The sequence below is a fragment of the Miniopterus schreibersii genome, assembly GCF_964146895.1.
Source record: "Miniopterus schreibersii genome assembly, chromosome: 1".
Classification (NCBI taxonomy): Eukaryota; Metazoa; Chordata; class Mammalia; order Chiroptera; family Miniopteridae; genus Miniopterus; species Miniopterus schreibersii.
The window spans coordinates 145,996,726-146,019,539 of NC_138101.1; the positions used below are offsets into that span (position 1 = coordinate 145,996,726).

The 22,814-nt window shown below is 40.0% G+C and overlaps 2 protein-coding genes across 4 annotated transcripts in view; one reads left to right on the forward strand and one right to left on the reverse strand.

Moving 5' to 3' along the window:
- The first annotated feature begins 1,404 nt into the window (after positions 1-1,404).
- On the forward strand, positions 1,405-20,391 carry EIF3J (eukaryotic translation initiation factor 3 subunit J). Its single transcript, XM_081157197.1, has 8 exons — positions 1,405-1,548; positions 1,635-1,738; positions 10,959-11,013; positions 11,513-11,604; positions 14,182-14,296; positions 16,479-16,640; positions 18,172-18,245; positions 18,600-20,391. Exons 1-8 carry the CDS (start codon positions 1,503-1,505, stop codon positions 18,729-18,731), a joined length of 780 nt encoding a protein of 259 aa, XP_081013323.1. The 5' UTR covers positions 1,405-1,502; the 3' UTR covers positions 18,732-20,391.
- The window catches only part of SPG11 (SPG11 vesicle trafficking associated, spatacsin), an 82,445-nt gene continuing 79,670 nt past the window's right edge, over positions 20,040-22,814 (reverse strand). The window contains exons 37-40 of one of the 3 annotated variants that reach the window (XM_081157171.1): positions 22,569-22,657; positions 22,216-22,371; positions 21,376-21,527; positions 20,040-20,901 (exon numbers count right to left, since the gene is read on the reverse strand). In XM_081157171.1, coding sequence (XP_081013297.1) covers positions 20,721-20,901; positions 21,376-21,527; positions 22,216-22,371; positions 22,569-22,657 — 578 coding nt within the window. In that variant the 3' untranslated portion in view covers positions 20,040-20,720. Of the gene's footprint in view, positions 20,902-21,375; positions 21,528-22,215; positions 22,372-22,539; positions 22,658-22,814 lie in introns of those variants that run through there. The other 2 variants (XR_014000213.1, XM_081157172.1) reach the window with 2 other exon arrangements.

Sequence of the window (22,814 nt, forward strand, 5' to 3'; positions counted from 1 at the left end):
AGGCAGGTTCTGATTCATTAGGTTTGGGATGGGGCCTGAGATTCTGCATTTCTAACAAGCTCCCCAGGTGTTGCTGCTGTATTAGGAACAAACTTTGAGTAATTGGACTGTAGAATATCTCTTGAAAGACCATCTTTATAAAATGTATATTTGTATACTCTCTGGAAAGAAACACAAGAAATGGGAAACAACGGTTACCACTAGAAAGAACATAATGGCTGATCATTGTAAAAACCCTTTTATAACCTGAATGGTGTACCAAGTATGTGCATTACGTATTCAAAAATAAATTAAGAAAACAACAAAAACGAAATAAAATATCTGGAACTGTTCACTTCTAAACACCCTGCTGTGGAGCCCAGTGGCCCACAGGTCAGAATGCAGCTTAGCCTATCTGAAGCCCTTTATTTTGATCAGTTTACCTGTTCAGTTTATCTCCAATTTCGCCACTCAGTCAGGTCAGGGACCACTTGCGTTCTTTCTACCAGAAATGCACTGGAGCAAATTTCACTTGCTCTTTCAAACTCCAGTTTCCGCAGCGCTAACCTCAGGAAGCCTTTCTCACGCACCCTCCCGCTTCCCCCACGGCTAATGTTACCTTTTTACATTAACCTCACAATGCTTTTTTGTTTCAGACATCACACTGTGTCGAAATTTATTTACGTGTCTATCTTATCTGCTGATTGTGCGGACCTTCAGGCCGAGGCTGCCGTTTATGCCTAGCGCAGACCGAGCTCCTAAGTTACTCTGCGAAAGAACGACTCGTGTACCGGCCTCGGGCGGCTCACAGGAAGGGAACGTCCTCGAGCTCCAGGGCTCGCTTCGACCCCTTCGTGACTTCCGTGAGGCAAACGTGCCGGGAGCGGAGTCTGAGCGCCCCGGCCGCCGCCCTCCGCGCTCGCTCCTTCCCGGGCGCACCGCGCACCCGGCTTCCAGATGGATGTCCCCACCCCTTGCGCACGACTGCGCCCTCCGGAGTTCGGGGAGGCCGCTCCACCGTCTCCGCAGGGGAACATGGCGCTCAGAGCCCGCTTCCGAGAGGGGGGCTCTCCTGGGTATCCGCCACCAGCCAGCGGCGGCGATCAAAGTGACTGATCGGTCGGGGCGGGGGTGGGATAGTCAGGGAAGGGGCGGGGAGGACGAGCGAGGGCCAGGCAGGAGACACCCCAGCTAACTTCCCTGCACTCACGTTTCCTCCCCCGGCCCCAGGCCGGCGTGGCCGATCTCCGGCCGCTTCCTCTCCCGGCCCCAGGTGGCGGGGTACTGAACGCTCCACCACGCCCCCCGCGCATCCGCCGGTCCGCCGGCCACGTCCCACGCCCCCTTCTCGCCCGCGCGCCTATCGCTGCCGTCAGAGGGGGCGGGGCCTAGGCTCCGGCGTCCAGTCAGCCACGGTCCCAGCCTGCCCTGCGCGGGCGAACGAGAGCAAATCCAGTGACTCACCTCCGCCGCGCTAACTCCTCGCTGGCTCAGCCCGCACACACGCTCACACCCGGCTCGACATGGCGGCGGCGGCGGCGGCAGCGGCGGGGGACTCCGACTCCTGGGGTGAGGAGAAGTTCCGGGGGCAAGGCCCGGGCCGGCGCTGGCCCCTCGCCGAGGCAGGCACTAACGCGGCTCGCTCTCTTCCGCAGACGCGGACACGTTCTCCGTGGAAGACCCGGTGCGGAAGGTGGGGGGCGGCGGCACCGCCGGAGGGGACCGCTGGGAAGGCGAGGATGAGGACGAGGACGTCAAGGTGGGTGCGGGCCGGGGCTCCGGGCAGCGCCTCAGAGAGCTGGCGCCGTCGCGGGCGAGGTTGCCCACCGACGGGCGAGCGGGTGGCTCTGGGCCCAGGGGTGCCGCCCGGGCCTGCGAGCCCTGAGTCCAGGCGCGAGCTCAGGGCCCCGCGGTGCCCTCTTCCCCTCCGCTCGCCGACTGTGTGGGCCGGAGACGGGCAGCGTGGCCTTTCGGGCTTCCTTGTCGAGGGCGGCGGCGGCCCTGGCCCCAGCCCTTTGTCGGTCCGCGCCCCGGCCTGGATCCCACCCGCCAACTGGCGCCGGGAGGTGACAGCAGCGGTGGGGCCGGCCCACGTGCAAACTTCGTAATCTGGAGCCTCTCGCCGAGATGAGACTGGCAAGTTGGGGATTGAGCCCCATGGCTTATCCCATATGGAAAACATTGCAACGCACCTGCCTTTCCGAGCTCTTGTCTCCCCAGAGCCAGTAATTCATTTATATCCCCGAAGGCCCAGTTGTAGAGTTGGTACCATTAGGTAAGTGAAATACTGTGCCTTAATTTTAACCTTTTTTTTCCACACAAGAGAAATAGAAACAGTAAAGCGAAATAACTTTTAGTCTCCTTTCCCACGTCGTATGGTAAAAGGATTAACTGAGTACTGAAATAGCTAACAATTATTGGTCAGAAACTTGAATAGTCCACACAGTGACCTGAAAAATGTAGAGGTGACAGAGTGACATTAATCTAAACACGAGATAGCTAAGATTTGGTGGTTGGAGTAGAGAGGGGGCCGGTGCTTAATTTTTTCATACATCTTGTAGATCTGATCCAGATCTACCTTCATCGTTCCGTTTTGAAAACCCCTGGGGGCTCATCATATGGCTTCAGATGACATTATGACTATGGTTTTTTTTTTTTTTTAAGTAACTTCAAAAGTCTCAAATCCAGCATGTTAAGACTTATGAATAAAGTTCTCAAAATTTTTTAATATTTGTGCAGATAAAGTTTTGTATGAATTGGAAAATGCTATTTCATGATTTTGATTCATTTAGTCCGTGTTTTACTCCTGACTCCTACTCTTTAGCATATACTCAACTCTGCATGTCCTTCTGCTTGGGTTGAAAAATTTTAAGCTAGATAATATAGATAATCACTATTAACTTAATATTAATACTGCTTTTGTTTGGATTTTACCCATTTCTCCTGAGTCTAATGAGGTGAATGTTCAATTTATCAAACAACCTGAGGTCCAGAAATGATGGGAGCTTTGCACACATTGGGGTTAATTAGTATTGTTGTGAAGATACTTAGATGCTTCGTTTATATGTTGTATAGACATGGGAATGGATTGTGTTGACCTCTTCATTGAGAGATATGTTACTTCCCTACACTGTAGAGGATTTTCTGTTTTGAGCCTTTAGTTCAGATTTGTCCTTTTAATTTTTCTATGCATACCTGGGTGCAGCAGTTACAACATCTGTTAGTGAAAGTTGGAAATTATCAAATGTGAAGAAAAGATTTGAGAAATCTGGACAAAAGTACCAGAAAATGAGGCCTGAATGAAGTAGTCTGGACTGATGATATGAAGTAGACTGCCTGAGATTATTGGATCTAAATGGTATCTGTCCTGATAAATACAATTCTGATCACTTGGAATCAGTTTTAGAGATTTACAAGTTGTAAAGGATCATAAAAGTAATCTCATCCAGTCACTCTTTTGGTGCAGAATTTCTTTTATACAAATAGCTTATTTCTTTTGCACAAACTTTGAAGTTTATCTGGGAGAAGAAAGCTGAGCTTGTCTGTTTTATTTCTGAGTTTAAGTGTTGGTTTATTTCTGTTGAGTTTCTTCAAGATTTTTCATGATATGATATCCATAGAATAGTTTGATTCCTGGACTCTGGAATCAGATTGACCTGAGTTGATATTGTTGCTTTGACATTTTCTATGAGGTAGTAGGGGAGGCATTAAGCAGAGTTGCCTGGTACATGGTAGGCAACTCAGTAAGTGTTAATTTTTTCTTACTTAAAGATATAGTCTTTTTCTGTCTAATGGAAAGTATGCTTAGGCTGTTTAGATCTAGGATTGGGGTTTATTTTGTCCCACTTTATTTTTATTTCCTAAGCTCAGAAGGAGTAACTTCTTTCCACAGTGGCTGTTTACTGTGAATTTTGTGTTTTGAATGGAATGACCATGTTTATCAAGCAAGTTTTTGCTTGCTCAAAGGTTACCCATCTAGAGTTGAATTTTGTCTCCTTGGATGGTAGTAATACCAAATTTCTGAATTCTAATGTTTTAGTACTTAATTCTTTCCTAAGGAGATGCAAACAAGGCTTAGTTTCCATGAGATCGAGTCATCATAGTCCTTAATATGCTAGGGAGCATACTTTCCTATTACAGTGGCTTTATTTTACTTTTCTTACTATACTGATGTTATGTAGAGGCAGTGGGAGGAATTGTTCATTTGGTATATATCACTGGACTCCTTCCCCATTGCTGGAATGATGTGTAGGCTGTGTTGACAAGAAGGCAGTGAGTACCTACCCACTGCAAGCAGGGACAATACAACTTTTACTGCATTTTAGTAGTCTTCCAGCGTTTCAAGAAGCTAGATTTATTCAAAGGATGTAGAGTTTGTTTTGAGAAAACTGCTCCTTGTTGTGTTCAGCGTCTCAGGCATTTGCTTCTATAACGTTTACAGAATTTCTCTAAGATCCTAGAGTTGGAAACTGCCTGCATCATCCTACCCATTGAACCATCTGTTGGGAACCTTTGTGGGTTAAGCATTGGAAATAGCACTTCTGAAGAAGGGGGTCTATATTTCAGAGAAATGGGAGATTATTGGGAAATACTCAGAAGGTGGGCAAATTTTGCCAGGAAATGGGTATCTTAAAGTGTGTGTGTAACTTCTTATGAAAAATTCCAAACATATACAGAAGGAGAAAGAAAAGTTTAATAAACCCATCACCAATATTCTTTCTTCTTTATCTCCACTTACTGCTCTCCTCCCCCAACCAGAAAATTTTGAAGAAAATCACAATTATATCATTTCAATACCCTGACAGTTTTTTCCCCCAAAGAATATGTTTTTATTGATTTTAGAGAGAGGAAGGGACAAGGAGAGAAACAGATCGACTGCCTCCTGCATGCCCCCTACTAGGGATTGACCTTACAACCCCCACATGTGCCCTGACTGGGTATCTAACCAGTGACCTTTCGGTGCATGGGAAGATGCTCAGTCAGCTGAGCCACACCATCCAGGGCAATACCCTGACAGTTTTTATAAATGTAAGTTTTTAGTTGGGAAGCATGTTTGTTATTGAAAAATACTTATCTAATGTTATTGTAATTCTGGAACACTCAAAATAAATAAGCCACTTGTTCAGAGCTCGGTGTTTTGATCATGATCTTGCTTGGCCGGGAATTTAAAGTAGCATTGATTGATAACAGTTCCGAATATTAGACAGGCACTGAGGTGGAATTCAGTTGAGTGCTGAGCCATACATAATAGGATGTTAAAAACTTAATGAAATTGAATTAAATGAATGACCTGGTTTCCATAGACCAGTATAGTTCTGAGATGAAGGAGGAACGTTTGAACTTCTTTTAAAAACTGAACTTTGCCTGGCCGGGCGTGGCTCAGTGGCTGAGCGTGGACCTAGGATCCAGGCAATCGGGGTTTGATTCCCGGTCAGGGCACATGCCCGGGTTGTGGGCTCGATCCCCAATGACTCTCTCATCATTGATGTTTCTGTCTGTCTGTCTGTCTCTCTCTCTCTCTCTCTCTCCTTTCCTCTCTCTGAAATCAATAAAGATACATTTAAAAAACAACAACAACAAAAAACCTGAACTTTGCTGGGAAGTCCAGCCTTGCCAGGTGCCATTACAGAGTTCTGAGGCCTCTCAGAGCAGGTCAGTACAGCTTAGAAAACACTAGCCAGTAAAAGGTTATTTTCTTGCAAGAGATTATGCTTTATCTAAACCAAACTACTTAAAAGGGGGAAGGAGTATAAGTTAGTGGGCTATAGCTATGGGGCAGAAGAAATTTTACTGCTCTCGAAGCTACTTCTATTTGACGATCTATAAATATATCTTACTTAAGTTGGAAAGCATTTTCAGCCCTAAATGCGTTCTCTTATTGCATGTGACATTCTGTAGTTGTACATTATAAAAATGACAGACCAAACAACTATTGGCCGCATTGTTAGAAGTAAAAAGAAGAAAGCAGGGTTTAAAATTTTTGTTTTGTTTTCAATTCGTAGTTCAGTTGGGAAAGTTTTTAAACTTGAAAAGCAGCCATATCTTTCAGAGAAATGGCTCAAATGATGTTGGGTGTGTATCTGTAGAAGAATATAGATAAGCAAGTCATAGTATATAAACAGCTTCTGTTGTAAGGAAGCTAGCCATTTTAGGAGGTAAATTGTATGTAATAGTTGTAAGATTTATTGGCTACCTAAAATAATTAGGTAAAGAATTTAATTGGATATTGATAGGTAGTCTCTTGAAGCAAATAACCATTTAAGGCTTACTAAATTACAGATTTACTCCCTATTTTAAGTGTTAATTTTTTAGGTGTTTCTCTAGGAATCTTTTTTGTATTTTATCTGAATTTATTGTCAGCATTTACAAAGTCCCAGTGTTTACAGAAAATTGGACAGAGTTATACAATTCTACCTTATATTTATTTTTAGGGAACCTGCATATGTTATAACTAAGGAAACAAAAACTTTTTTAAGTTCCTGGGGTTAGCTACCTGGCCTTTTGCTTTTGGGATTATATCTGTTTGGAAATATAACCAGTGTTTTTTTTGCTGGCATCACTATGCTCTCTTTTTTAAGGATTTGTCCCCTGTGTGGTAGTGACTACAGGGTGACTTGTTTCTAGCATTCTGGGGTGAGGGTGACAGGAAACACTTGCCTTTCAATGGTCCTTTCATGAACAGAGAAATACATGTCATGGTTGGTTCCAGGAATTGTTAGGAACCACTGCTTTTGCTACTAAAACCCACTCTTTTGTGGAATTCTAAGTAGTCTTATGTCTGGCTGATGAGACAGCTTAACTTGAGTGGGGTAAGGTTTTTGCTTTGGGGAAACCAGGGACAGAGACATAGAATTAGAGTGCATGAGATACTGAGGGAGCAGTAGGGGTGGGGGTGATGTTTTACTGGGAAAGGGAATTGAGGAACATCAGCATTGAAGAAAAATGCTTTGTTGCATCTGTTTATTTTGTAGTTACTGGAATGGGGAACTGCTCATTTTCAGCCATACCTCTCCCGTCTTAGCCAGTACCTGAGGTGCTAGACTAGTTTCTTAAAATTACTATAAAATTATCACAGGCAGTTTGAGATGGGTAACTGATACAGTTATGTATCTGGGCATATCTTAGTAGGAACCATAACCCTTCTCTTTGAAGAGATTCCTTGCAATTCCAGGGGAGCTCATTCAGAACTAACGGAAAGAACAAATTTTGGTGGGGAGGGACTTAGTTCCCAGATAGTTGTTTTATACTTCAGGACTCAGGTTAGAATTCATGTTTTTACCATGACACTTTAAAGGAGCTTTGGCCCATTCAGAATAGGTTCCTTCATATTTTCACTAGGATTGTGGGGTAGTTATCTCTGAGTCTTAGTGTCTTTGTAAAATGGGGATAACACCATCTCACTTATAGGACTTTTGTGAGGGTTACTGTGTTACATACATATAAAGCCCTTTGCACAGTAGTACCTGGTGCAAAGTAAGCATTCAGTAAATGCTATCTGTTATTATTATTGTTACTGTCATCATCATTGTCATCATCACTAGTAGAATTGTGAATATGCACTCCCCTGGAAATAAGCGAACGGCCCTCCTATCTGAAGCACTGCCTAAGCAGCATACCGCTCACAGAAAGGACTTAAGTAAAACAGAACAGTAATGCAAACATTTGCTGTCTAGTTTCTAACTCTAGTATCTCAGATGTCCTAACAATGACTAGTTGGTTTGCTTTTCTTTCTTTTTTTTAGCCAATAACACAGCTTTATGTTTTATTTATTTTTTCTTTTTCAGTTGCAGTTTACTTTTAATATTATTTTGTATTGGTTTCAGGTGTACAGCATAGTGGTTAGACAATCATATATTTTACAAAGTGTTCCCCCCAATATTTCCAGTTACCCCCCTGGCACCATACATAGTTATCACAATGTTATTGACTATATTCCCTGTGCTGTACTTTACATCCCTGTGACTGTTTTGTAAATACCAATTTGTACTTCTTAATCCCTTCACCTCTTTCACCCAGTCCCCCAGTTCCCCTCCCCTCTGGCAACCAGCAGTCTGCTCTTGGTTTGCTTTCATTCTGTGAACTCTGAACTCTGGGTTAAATTGCCAAGGTAAGGTGATTATAAAAATATTTTTACTTGTATACGAGTTCTTTCTACTGTGCTTGCAGACCTCATTGGCAGCCTTAATTAGGACTTTTTGTTTCTTCAGTGGACTTACAGATTTTTACTAAGAATCAAGGCTTGCCCTGGCTGGTGTGGCTCAGTTGGTTGGGCATCATCCCATGTGCATTGAAAGGTTGCTGGTCCAATTCTTGGTCAGGGCACATGCCCAGATTGCTGGCTGTTGGTGTTTTGCTCTCATATCAGTGTTTCTCTCTCTCTCCCTTCCTCTCTGTCTAAAAATCAATAAAAAAATCTTTAAAAAAAATAAAAGAGTCAAGGCTTAGGTAGTTTATATACCTAGACTGATTCAGATTTATGATCTGTCTTGTTATGAAACCAGAAGCTTGGTGTCATAGTTAAGCACATTAGTCAGCCTCTGCGTCTTCCAGTAGCGTCAGGGCTGCCTGCTCTGCATCTGCCATCCTATGGCTCAGCTTCAAATGGCATGTCATAGTCTGCCTGGTGGTTGCTTAGACAATGCCTAGGCTACCTATACATTAAAGCCCTGTTTAAACACAGGCTTGTGTCTATCCTTATTAAACTTAAACCTTCTGAATTTTGTGGAGCCTTTAGTAAATTGTTTGGTAATTGGTTTATTTTTAGCTCAATGACTATGTTAGGCATAGGAAAAAAAGAGTATAGATCCACCTTAAAGTGCCTCACCCAAATTAGGGAGTGTGTTCCATGAAGCTGTTTATCAGTTCTTGACTCCTCTTAAATACTGAGTATGTAAAAGAGTTTGTTCTTGTGTTGTTTATTAATTATTGTATTATTTTCCATACGAACTGTAAACTTACTTTTGCCCAACCTTGCCCTATATTATGAAGATTTAATTCAGTAACCAGGGTATGTCGTATGGAATATTGCTTGAAATAACTGAGCCAGTGGTTGGAATGTTGGATGTTTTTACATTTGGGAAATTAAGAAGTATAAAGTACTTAATTTTTTTATTTTAAAGCAACTAGGAATTTAAGAGAAGCTGTTAATTTTGATTGGTTGTCCTGTGTTTTGTTTATTTTTATTTATCGATTTTAGAGAGAGAGAAGAAGGGGGAGAGAGGGAGAGAGAGAAACACCGATTTGTTGTTCCACTTATTTATGTATTCATTGGTTGATTTTTGTATGTGCCCTGAGCTGGGATTGAACCTGCAGCCTTGGCATATTGGGATGATGCTCTAACTAACTGAGCTGCCTCGCCAGGGCTGTGTTTTAATTGTTAACAGAGAAGCTTTTTATGGAATTAGACAAATTGATATAAAAGTTAATATGGAACAACAAACATGCAGGAATGGCCAGGAAAACACTAAAAAACCTACAAGAGGAGACTAGCCTTAGCTTACATAAAAGCATATTACAAAGCCTATGTAATTAATAAAAGCACTATGGTACTGGTGTATGAAGGGGCAATGGGGTAATGGGATAGTATAAAAAGTAGAAATAGACCAGGTACCTATGAAAACATAGTATCTGGTAAATGATGGGGTAAAGAGAGACTTTTTACTAAATGATGCTGTGACAATTAGGTAACCATTTGGAAAAAGATAAAATAGATCCATACTTCACACCATACAAAAGAAACTCCAAATGGATCAGATATCTAAATAAAAAACTAAAATCGTACATGTTCTAGAAAAAAATTCTTTGCTGTAAGAAAATCAAGAGACAATAAAAGATTGATAAAGTTTTCTCCATGAGTGTGGTGGGATGCATAGCACTTTATGGGAAATACTAGAGGCATTTCCCTTAGGAGAACGACGAGGCAGTGATGCCCATTATCTCTGCCTCTGTTCACATTGTACTCTAGAGGTTTAGCCAGTGCAATTAGATAAAACTAAATCAATTGTGGAGGCATAAGAATTGGTAGAGAAGAAGTAAGAAGTAAAGCTAGCCTTGGCTGGTCTGGCTCAGTGGGTAGAGCATTGTCATTGTTTGATTCCCAGTCAAGGTCATGTTAGTTGCAGTTTCAGTTGCAAGTTCAATCCTGGGCCCTGGTCGGGTACGTGTGGGAGGCAACCCGTTGATGTGTCTCTCTCTCCCTTCCACTCTCTCTGAAAATCAATGTTAAAAATATCCTCAGGTGAGGATTAAAAAAACCAAGTAAAGCTATTTTGTTTGCAGATGATATACTTTGAAAACCCTAGAGAATCAATGATAAAACTAACTTAAGTGATAAATGAAATCAGTAAGGTAGGATATAAAATTAACATACAGTTAACCAGTGTCACCCCAATAAATTCAATTAAAATAAAAAAACAAAAACTACCCTAGCCAGGTAGCTCAGTTGGTTAGAGTGTCGTCCCGATATGCCAAGATTGTGGCTTCTCTCTCCAGTCAAGGCACATACAAAAAAGCAGCCAATGAATGTATAAACAAGCAGAACAACAAAATCAGTGTTCCTTTCTCTTTCTCCTTTCCTCTCTCTAAAATAAAAAACCAAAAATTAATAGCTCTTCTATATACAAATAACCAGTTAGAGGACATAAAAGGGAAAAAATGCAATCCTATTTGTAATAACAATATGGAAGATGGAATACTTGGGAATAAACCTAAAGAGAAATATGCAAAACCTCTAAGAGATAAACTTTAAAACATTCCTTGAAAGATACAGAGGTCAGCTTGAACAAATGGAAAGATAGCCCTTTTTCTTGACGAGAGCAGATCAACGTAAGATGTCAGTTCTCCAACATTAATTTATAAATTTAATGCAGTGCCAAAAAAATAGCACCAAGTATGTTTCTATGGAGTTAGACAAGTTGAGAGTAAAGTTCACATGGAAAAGTAAACATGGCAGACTTGCTAATGGAGGTTGTTTCCTTTAGGATAATTGGGATGATGAGGAGGAGGAGAAAAAAGAGGAAGCAGAAGTCAAACCAGGTGAGCCGCTGGGGTTTCTACATTTTTGGTTTTGTGTCTTGGTGAGCAACTGGTGCTTATGTTAAGACAAATGACAAAAAGCTCACAAAATTGAAAATTTTGGTATTTAGAAATCAAACATCCTTCCATTCCCACTTTATTCTCTTCTCCCTGCATCTCTTTTCTCCTCTCAAAACATAATCAGATGTCTGCTATTATTTCTGTTTCAGTGTTAGTGTTAGGAGAGAGTAAAGGGTGTGGTATCGTAGTTGAATGCTCTAAGTCCTGCCTAAAGGACTGTGGAGAAACATGAAGGCAGATGTCTGGATCTTAGGGGTGAGGTTAGAGAGGAAAAAGGAAGAGTCCCAGAACTTTCCCGTTCTTATTTGCTAGGAAATCACCATATGACTTTGGAGCTGGGAGAGATTTGGTCTCTTGAAGTACACGAGTATCATGTCTGTCTCATCCATAAACTGGAAAATATTAAAGATAATTGATTTTAAAATTTCTTTACTTTCAGAAGTAAAAATTTCAGAAAAGAAAAAAATAACAGAGAAGATAAAAGAGAAAGAACGGCAACAAAAGAAAAGACAAGAAGAAATTAAAAAGAGGGTAAGTACTATTGATTTTCTAAAATACAGAACTCTCACATTAGTAGTGGTACAGTGTTTTAACAGAAAACAAATATTACCTAGCAATTTGAGGGGCTTTGTAAAGGTTTTAAATGGACACCCATCAAATTAACTGAATCCCAAAACTGAATTTGTGGTTTTTGCAAATACCAAACCCAGAAGCTCTATGTATTAGAATGCCCTTTAAGTTTTCACAGACATTTAGAAACAGTCATGATTGTGCAATGACCACAGTCATACAAAAAGTGTCCGTTTCTCTGCCATGTACTGTGTGTTTTTGTTGTTGACTATTTGGAGCAAGATCAGGAATCTGGTATTAATTTATTACTATTTTTTAAATAGAAAACACATTTACATGATTCAAAAATCAAAACAATATTAAGAAGCACTCCTAATCCTTCACTTATTTATCCTATTGCTCTCCCTGTATCCCACAAGTAAATACTGGTTCCTTATGTCTCCAAGGTGTCTTTATGTATTTGAATACAAATGTATATTATTTCTTCTTTTTTTATAGTTTTCACCTCGCTTTATTTAATATATCGTGTAGGTCTTTCTATATCAAATCATAGAGTTTTTTTCCCTTGACTTTTCATTAAAAATTTCAAGCATAAAAGTAAAGAAAGCATAATGAATAATCATACACAGCACAGTTAATATTTTGCCATATTTGCTTCATCTATTATTTTTTGCTAAAATAAAATCAAATAACAAGCATTATGCATTTTACAATTTTCCCAAAATGGAATACTTTAGAGGTAATGCTATGTACTTCATATTGCATCATATCACGTCACATCAGTAGTTATGTACTGTCTATCCTGTTATTAGTGAGGCTAAAATTGATCGCTGGGTTAAGGCTGAGACAGCCTGATCCTTCTCATAAAATTACACATTTCTTCTCTGGCAAGTAATCGAGTTTCATGTTAGCTTCTCACCTGATAGTTTTGTATCACTGATGATGATCAGTGATAAATAAATAATCTAATTATTTGATTAGATATTGCTGAATGGTGATTTTCTCATTCTGTGACCTCTCTTCCTTTTTTTTATTGGCTGGCTTTTTTTTCTTCTTTTGCTACCTGGTTACTTTGGGTATGGTTGTACTAGAAAGGCAGAGTAAAAGCTTAATTCTTTTTAATTACCAATTTTCAGAGTAAGGAGAGGTATAATAACTTCAAGTGGTGAAAAATGAGGGATTTTGTGGGGCTTATTTTATTTTGAGTAAATTTATAAATTCATTGTGTTTTACTAAGATAGTTTTTTTGATGCTCAAATTGTCCCAGCTTGGCCAGTAGGAATCCCTTTGAGTAGTTCCTGTCATTTTGACAGGACCCTATTAGTCTTTGAAAGCTTCCTTGTTTTCTGGTACAATAAGAAGTGCAAGGCTTACCTGATAAATGCTCTCAAGCCTGGAATCAGCTACTCCTCTGAGGCTTCTTTTAGTGAGAAATTGTATTTAGAGGCTAAATCTAGATTCTTGTAGTACTTAGTATTATGGTAGCCTTGTTGTCCACGCCCCTTTTGTTTCTGTTTGTTTTCAATTTTAAGGTTTTTATATAACTTCTTTTTAATCCTCACCCAAGGATATGTTTTTACTGATTTTTAGAGGGAGGGAAGAGGGGAGCATCAGTGAGAGGGAGAAACATTGACCAGTTGCCTCCAATACGAGCCCCCAACAGGAATTGAACCCACAGCCTTTTGGTGTACAGGACGACAGTCCAACCAACTGAGCCACCCAGTTAGGGCTTAACTTTATTTTTTAAACATGATATATGTTCAGAAGTCAAAAGTTCTGTTGACTGGATCTTTCTTGGTCATTGAAGTTAGAATTATACTTATTTTGTATTGCAGTGTATCTTGATATTAGTCTCTAACATAAACCTTAGTTTGACTGTACCCAGTTTATCTTAGGCCAGGTATTGAGTTAAGATATATTCAGTTTTGCCCAGCTGGGCATATGTTATCGTCTTAATGGTACAAAGTAATATAATAAAAAGGGGAAAATATTTTTCTGATTCTTTGGGAAAAAATAGCGATATGCCATACTTTCACCATTCTGTGGAACATTCAGGTTGTTTCTAAATTTATATTTAATACTCCATTGAACATCTTTGTGTTTAAAATGTGTGCGTCTTTGGTTTCTTAAGATAAATACCCAGAAGTGGAATTATTTAATTAAAGTATATAACAATATTTTAAGTATTACCAAGTTGCCCTAGAAAGGTTGTTTCAGTGTACAGTGCTAGTGGCACAAAGTGAGAGTGCCATTTTCACCTTCTCTGCAATCTCAATTTTTTATTTTTAAAAAAGGCTGTAGAAATAAATGCAGTCTTCTTGGGTTCAAATCTCAGCTCTGTTCCATTATCAGCTAGCTGTGTTAACCTTCTGTTACCATGGGCAAGTTGCTTAACCTCTCTGTGCCTCACTTTATAAATGTTTGCTATTATTTATAATTACGTGTGCTTATAAAAAAGTTCATGCAAAAGAGGTGTACTTACTGGTCCCCCTATCATGATTCCAACCCTTGTAAAATTTCACTTCTATATCATTTTAGTTAGAAGAACCTGAAGAAACTAAAGTGCTAACACCAGAAGAACAATTAGCAGATAAACTGCGGCTAAAGAAATTACAGGAAGAAGCAGACCTTGAATTAGCAAAAGAAACTTTTGGTAAGTGGGGGTGTGATTGCAATGCAGTATTGAGGTTCAAAGTAATTACTGTGAAAGTCTTACAAGTTATGAAAGTTTAGAAAACACCTTTTTTTTTAAATCCTCATCTGAGGATATTTTTTCCATTGGTTTTTCAGAGAGAGTGGAAGGGAGGGAGGGAGGGAAAGAGAGAGAAGTGGGGGAGGGGAAGGAAGGAAGAGAAACATCAACTGGTTGACTCCCACATGAGCCCCGACTGGGGCCAAGAATCGAACCTGCAACTGAGGTATGTGCCCTTGGCCGGAATCAAACTTGTGACCCTTCGGTCTGAGGGCCAACTCTAACCACTGAGCATAATGGGCCATGGCGAAAACACCGTTTTTTGAAAAAAACATGATACTGGCTAATTTAGATATTAGAAAGCGGTTTTTACTCTCTTTATATTTAAGATTTCATTAATTATGGAGAGTGAGATACTTGTTTTGAGTATGAAATAAAAGATTAAGGGAAAAAAGTCATTGGACCCAAATAAAGTCTACCACTTTTTAAAATGTATTCATCAGCTGGATGAAATTTGGATGAAATATGAGGTCTGTAGCTTTTAAATCTAAATACAGAACTGCCTGTAGGGCTGTCCTGTTGCCTTAAGTCTGGATAAGACTTAGACAGTATTGCATGCTGGTCCCAGGAGAGAGAGTGGCATTCAGCTTTGGCTGTGCGTTCTTGTGTTCAGGATAATTTCTTTCTGCAACCCTTCTTGGCCCTCACCATGCCCTATCTCTAGACTGCTTCCATTCTATGTGCCATACCTGCAGCTGTGTTAGTGCATGAGATAAAAGACCTGTTCAGGGCCATGTAAATAGATAAGTTCAGGGTGTTCCAGGCTGAGAGTTACATGGCACAGAGAGTAAAAGTAAAGAACATGGCCAGAGAAATTAAAAGCTCTCACTTTGTTTAACCAAGTTTCTTGTCAGCTGTTGAGTACTTTGCAGATTAGAAGATCATGTTGAAACAATTAACTTGGAATTGAAATCTGGAGCTAAGAAGGACCTAGTTTTTCCCCCACCCCTCTTTAAAACAGACATAGGATGGCTATAGTAATCATTTCTCTTCCATGGGAGGTATGACCTTATCTTTCACTGGGCCACTAAGAATCTCAAGAGTTGCTGTTGATTTTCCTGTCTACAGGGTGTGCTTGCAATGTCTCAACTGCACTCATCTCATTATAGATAAGGGCACTCAGCCATTATCCTGTGTCTTCAAGGATGGGAAAAGCCACTTATGTGTTTATTAAAGAGAAGAGTTTATGCTATACCCATAAATCCTAGTATGGGACACCAATTACAGATTAAAAGGCAAAAACATGCATATAGTCATTGGTTAATAGGATTTCATTGTTGTTTCTCTCATATTAAAATACTGAATCAGTCACATTGTTAACAACTAATTCACTTGACTATTGAGGATACAAAAGCGTGCCTAAAATCCTTTTAGGACATACTGATTTTTCTATGAGGAATTAACACATGGATTGCTCCTGTTTAGCTTTCAGGGTTAGCTGAACACTTTCACAGGAACCATCTTTTTATTTGCTTTTTTCCTTCTCTCCCCACTTTACTATGGGCTGTTCTTGGACAGATGGTTTTAAGAGCATCCTTTTGTGCCAGGGACTCCTTTGGCAGCTGTAGAAGCCTATGGGCCCTGTTTTTATCTGATGTTTTTAAGTGCATAAAATAAAACATGCAGGATTTTACTTATAAGAGAACTTTTATATTGAAATAGCTATCAAAATATTAAGTAACTTTTGATACACTAATTATATGCTGCTTTATTAATGCATTAAATAAGATCCAGGGCAGGTCTAATAAGGAATATAATTTTAAAGTAATGATGACTGAACAGTGTTTCAAGAGGTCTGTAATGTGATACAAAAGTATCTGCTCTCTATTGGTAGCAGTCAGGTTTTGATAGTGTGATCTGTTGCTTGTAATCAAAATGGAAGGAAACTAGAGGTTAGTAAACATAAAACTGTAATTGTTTTTCTCATCCAAATTCACAGACCCCTGAATTCTGTTCAAGGCTCCAGTGGGCCCAGGTTAAGAATCTCTGCTTTAGAAGGAAGTAACAGGGTTATTCAGGTATCTAATTGGTTTATAAACTTTAAAAAATCTTTGATATTTTCAGTGCTCCCTTTCTGTTACAGGTGTTACTAATACAGTTTTTGGAATAGATGCTATGAACCCATCTTCAAGAGATGACTTCACAGAGTTTGGAAAGTTACTAAAAGATAAAATTACACAATATGAAAAGTCACTATATTATGCCAGTTTTTTGGAAGCCTTAGTTCGAGATGTGTGTATTTCATGTAAGTAATTCTAATCTCTAGCCCCCCTGTGGGTGGATTTTAAGATGGAGGTTGACTTTTTGTGGGGGTGTGGGTGGGGATGCTATAATAGATTTAGAATTTTCTTTTTAGCAGTTGCAGTGAGAATGTTCTGCAAATACACAATTAGTTTGAGTGGTTTGGTTCTTTTGAGACTACCTTCTTAATGTTTTTACAGTGGCTTCCCAGGGAAACATCTGAAATTTTTCGCCACAGCAGCTAATAAAGCATTAGCTTATTCTTTTTGTCTAATTATATCTTGAAAGGGGCTACGAAGTGTCTTTTGGGGAAAATGCTCTCTGAGCATACAAGATTTTAGAGCTGAGACCACAGCAAGTGTCTGTTCATTTTACAAATGAGGAAGCCTGTGACCAGATGCAAGTTGCTCACCAGAACTGGCACCTATTCTCTAGGTCCATGGGTGTGGTGCCATGCCCTGGGAGGAGTCACACATTTCAGGGGCTGGGTGTGTGGGAGTGACAACCAGGGGTGTTACAGCACTAATGTGTAAGGGACTGGTTTTGCTAGTATTTACTGTTTTTAAGATTGAGAGAAAGGAATTCTGTATAATGGATTTTAAATTGGGTTTTGAGAAATTATTAAGCTGGGGGTTACTTGATCAGTGATACACCCGTAATTGGTCTTTTCTGCACATACTGTTTTTCCTGTTTTTGAAGGTGTTCCCTAACCAAAGTAGGTACTTTTTTGGTAGCTAAAAACTGGTGTCTCTTTTCAGCTTAACATTTTTATAAAGATGGAAGGATATATTGTTGTTCACGAAACAGGCTTGTCTCCTGGTAGGAGATAGATTTCTGAGCTATCTACTATTTTCATTCTAGTCCCTGTACTAGAAAATGGAGACCCCAGGGGTAGGGAGTTGTCATCTGTAGGTTTTTTTAAAAAATATATCTTTATTGATTTCAGAGAGAGGAAAGGAAGGGGGGGAGAGAGAGAGAAATATCAATGATGAGAGTCATTGATCGGCTGCCTAGCCCGCAACCTGGGCATGTGCCCTGACTGGGAAATAGAACCCTGATCTCCTGGATCCTAGGTCGATGCTCAACTGCTGAGCCACGCCCGGCCGGGCTGTAGGTTTAATAATTGTCATTCCATGTTCATTCAGCTGCACCTTACTGAGCATCAAGGATGTGTTATGGGAAGGCATGGTTACCTGTATGTTTGTGATTAAGGAAGAGTGGTAGGAAACACTGAGCTATAAAGACAAGTTTCTCTTTGGTTGAGCATTGGTGTCTTGGTGATAACAGGTCTTTATAAAGATAAATTTTTTGTTGCTGAGTTTGCCATTTTATTTTTAATAGTTCTGATTTGTAAGCCTGGCCATAGACTCAATGAGTCTTTGCTATATCAAACAAGAGAATCATAGCCTTTTTAAAGTTGCTGAAGTTAATGATAGACAAATTAGATTTCTCATAACACACGGGGAAGAATGTATATTTTGCCTTTACTTATTCCCCAAAATGATTAAAAATTAGTGGCTTTTTTTTTTTTATAGTGGAAATTGATGACTTGAAAAAGATTACCAATTCATTGACTGTGCTTTGTAGTGAGAAACAGAAGCAAGAAAAGGTAAGAGCAAGCTGTGCGGGGCAGTGTGTGTTATATTAGGATGGATGGTGGTACAGACATAATATTCTCAACAAGCTTGGGAAACTTAAAGGTCAAGCAGTTCACCAATACCATTTAAGTTGAAATAGAACAAGAGTGTGGGTGACTTACTGTTCGTTTTTTTTAAAAACAGACATGTTCACAGTCTTGGTTTCTGAATCAATAATAAAAATTGCCCTGGGTTAAGTCTAGGAATCTCCCTTAGAGAACTGAAGTTTTTCTGGGACCAGAGGCTTTGGTGTCTGAGGGTTGCTATACCAGATAAGATACATATGGTAGATAAAATCTCATGAATTAACTCTCTTTTATCTTCAGCAAAGCAAAGCCAAAAAGAAGAAGAAAGGTGTGGTTCCTGGAGGGGGATTAAAGGCCACCATGAAAGACGATCTGGCAGATTATGGTGGTTATGATGGAGGATATGTACAAGACTATGAAGATTTCATGTGACATTTTATCTTCTCTGGTGTCTTCTTTCTGTTGCCCACAATCCCTTCAACATGTAGCACAACTTCCTTTCCTTTCAGTTCTGCCAAATGCTACAATCAGAAGTGCAGTATCTTTTGTGCTGGTTATTTAACCCCTTGACACTTAGGTGCTAATGTGCAAATGAGGGAACTTGGATCTTGCTGCCAAGGGGTTAAAATTGGGAAACTCAGTTGCTACTAAATCATAGTTTTAAAAAACACATAAACCTAATAATGTTGTCATTGTTGCTATCTGATTCTATAGCAGCAGTCACTAAATTGGAAACAAAGGTTGCAACATGACAAAAAATTGTGTAGTATTGACCAGCACCGTTCAGTAATACAGCCTTAACCATACCTCCTTGAACTACTTCATAACTTGTCAAGAAAAGCAGTTTGCAGCGAGGGCATGTGGTGTGCACCTAGTATTAAAATTGCTTTGTCTTAAAATTGAGCGTGAGGATATTAAACATACATTGTGAAGAAGATTGCTTATGTCAGAGTGAAGATACAGCAGCTGAAAAGCACTAGTTTGATACTTAAAAATTAAATGACCAAAACCCTCCAACTTTGAAGCTGAAGAAGGTAAACCTCTCCGTTATTGCATTACAAGTTGTGGAATCTCTTGAATGCAGACTGTCTAGTTTATCAGACTATTCTACTGATGAAGTGCTTCAGATGGGGGAGGGAAACCCTACCTGTTTTATTTGCCTGATTGAAGTGTCTGAGAAACAAATCTTTGTTCTCCTGCGCTGCAATGGAACAACTTTAAACAGGGTTTTGGCATTTCCTTTCCTTTATAAAACATGCTCAGCAAGCTGCACCAGTTAACTACAGTTTGGTAAATTGTTATGTTAACAATTATGACATCTGCAATGTTTTATAAAGCAACTAATTTAATAAAATCACTATTGTGAGGACTTAAATTTTGTGTTATCTCCCAAGAGATATTTTTGGAGAATATAGAGCACAGCTCTTGGGACTAGAGTTCTCTATATACTTAACAAAGCTTAAAATAAATGATGAGTAGATGATAGCTTTAAAACAAAAGTGATTTTTCAGGCCCTTAATAGTGTTACCCTAGAGCAACAAAGGTACAGGGCTGCCTTCCTCATCTTATTTATTTGGGGGAAATTATTTAGTGGTTTACATACTAAGGCCTAATTAAGGTACCTAGAAGAACTATTTATTTGGAGTAATTGAGCTTTTAACTCAGGTTATGGCTGTGAGCATAGATTGAGTGATTTTTATTATATATATATTTTAAGCAACTTAACCAAATTTGTGGTTAGTGTTTTTTGAAACTGTCACAGACTCAAAAGTCGGGACAGAACAAAAAATGTTTTTAATTTATCTTATACACGAAGGGGAGCCTCAATCAAAGCTCTGTAGACCACTAAGTGGAAGACAGGACCATCCAAATGGTTTGAGGAATTAACAGAAAGCAGTGACTACACAGCAATAATTACAGCCAATAAAGATTGTTTTAAAGGCAGACAAGGGCTAAGATTTCCTTAGCAGTTAATAATGACATGCACTGAATTTAAAATCTATTTTATTATAGAGATCAGTTTCTAACTAATGGAAATGTATCATCTGTTCCTTAACTGTGTAAATAATATTAAATTCCTTTGAAACTGGAATCTGCAGGCACAGGTATTCTTTAATCAAGATTGTATCATGTCCTAAAGTAAAAGCCATCCCAAGGAAGATGGAACTTTTGATCTTAATACCAGTATCTACATAAAATGGTACAGAGGAACAATCACTTTTAAAAATAGGAATTTCCTTGTGGAAACTCTCATTCTTTACCCTCCATTCACAAAGGACTGGTATGATAGGTCCTGGGCTTTTATAACTTGGACAACAAAGCTCCCCAATGCATTCTGTGATCACAAACATCTGTCAATACCTCATTTTAGTACAAGAAAACAGGCACCTGTGTAACCATGCTCATGTCATCGGAATCCATCTAACCTGCTAACATGTCCTTTAGACAGCAACCTGTCTGAGGGTCCTTTAGAAGCATATTCACAATGTCATAAAGTTTGTGTTCGTATGCCAGCTTGTAATATAAGTAGATATCTTCACAGTATGTGAGTAACTTCTTCAGATTTTTCACAGCTGCGTCAGTAGGCTGATGTTGTTTATATCTAGACAAAGAAATATAAGAATGTACAGGTTAAGATTCTGTATGTATCTTGAGCAAGGGCTGTCAGCTCTGACACAATTACCTACAGAAAAGACAGTGTGATGCTATATAGAATCTGGGAAATTATCTAAGACTAGCATTAGGGGGTGGGGTGTCTGATGAAGACTGAAATTTTTTCATTAAAAATACCTTAATGCTTACCTTAGGGTAAGTTTAGTACCCCAAAGGGGACCTCTGATGTTTAGAATTTTTGGCACCTTAGGCTAGCTGAGTAGCTGTCCTTCCATTTTGAGTACATAGCACCGTAAGCAAAGTGTTTTCATTCATCTGTTTGTATAAATTTGTTAAAAGATTTTTCTGGGGATTCTTGACATCTGTTTGTCATCTCAAGCACAGGGGTGGCACAGGCTTGTTATACTTAGCCATAAAATTCTTACCCATGCCTTATCCAAAGCATGGGTATTTTAATACTTACTTTTTTGAAATCTCTTCAAATATACTGGTTCTTAATGACCTTTGCTGCTTAAATTCTTCCAAGTAATGAAAGTCTCCTTTAAGAATCACTTGTTGATATAGAATTTCAGCCCAATCAGGAACAAAGTCATAGGCCTCAGCCACAATAGAAGCCTTAAAAGGATGGAGGGAAGAAGGACACCATCAGAGCCTATTTGATGAAAAACTGAAGGCAGATTGTTCTAGAAAACTTAATACTGTACACTCATACAGTGAATGTGATCATTACCAATCATGTTAAAAGGCAGTCTATCAGAATTGGTGGACAGTTTGTTGTCAGTTTGACACTTCCCTTTCCATAAACTGCCAAGCACTATCCGTCCTTCCGTGGATTAATAAAATTGCTAAGAATAATTTTCATACTAAACTATAAGGAACAGTGAAAGGACCGAGTCCCTGAAACCATCCCTCTTCATTAAAGGACTAGAACCAGGCTCCCAAAAGCCCCGACTCCGTGTGCTAACCCCGGTGCACCATTCTGTAAACACTGTGGCTAAGAGATGCTTGCAGGACCACTAGCGGGGATGTTCTTCTGAACCTCAACTGTCTAAGGGGCAGAGATGTCTGCCTCTCTCCTGGCCTAACAATGTGTTCCACCATTCTCCAACTTTTGTCCAAACCTGCTAGCAAGAAATACTACCATAGAAAGGCAATTTGTATGTCAGACATTAAATCAGGAGAGCTGAACTGTCCTGGTTCTGATACTGGCCCTGAGACATTAGGCAAGTCACTCTCTGGGACCCATGAGACAGCAGGAGAGAGGATGCTGGCAGTGCTGGCTAGATTTTTCTTCCTTGCTCACCTGGTAGAACCGAGGTAGGGACATGATGCACTCCATCAGCTTATGGTGGCCGAGGTTGATAAGCATTGTGTTTTGGCCAGTGTTCAGAAAGTGGATCTGAAGTGTTAGCAACTTGGTGAGCCTGTGACAGTGCAGGGCCTGTCGCACGCAGGAGTCCTGAGGGACGGTGGAGGGATGCAAAGGTGAAGACTGTTGCCATCATTTCCCCATGAACCCTCCAGCAGCTGAACTTCCCCTTTTGCCCCCAGTTGGCCCGTGGCTCCCCCTCCCTTCACTTGGAAGAGCCCAGGGACAAAATAATTCCTCGATACTAAACCCCAAAACCAGTCTGGAATAAGACTCTCCATGGTTACCTTGGCATAACTCTCGGCTGCGTCCAGCATCAGAGTCAGGGCCTTCAGCAGCAGGTGCTTCAGTCGGTGTCCGTCCTTGAGGCTGTCTTCTGCAGAGGAGTAAAGGAAACTTGTTGAGTTTGTCTGACTCCCAAGGCTGGCTACTCTCCACCACACTAGAGTGATCATGGGCTAGACTAGAATATCCCAGCTCCTGTTCACAAGGAGGCAGATATGTCTCACTCAGTTAAAGGGCATTGGGCCAGA

Bases quoted from the DNA above. Each gene is read 5' to 3' on its own strand.
- EIF3J (XM_081157197.1), top strand. From the start codon at position 1,503: ATGGCGGCGGCGGCGGCGGCAGCGGCGGGGGACTCCGACTCCTGGG. The intron at 14,297-16,478 runs GTAAGTGGGGGT...TTTCTGTTACAG, and splicing joins ATTAGCAAAAGAAACTTTTG to GTGTTACTAATACAGTTTTT. The intron at 18,246-18,599 runs GTAAGAGCAAGC...TTTTATCTTCAG, and splicing joins AGAAACAGAAGCAAGAAAAG to CAAAGCAAAGCCAAAAAGAA.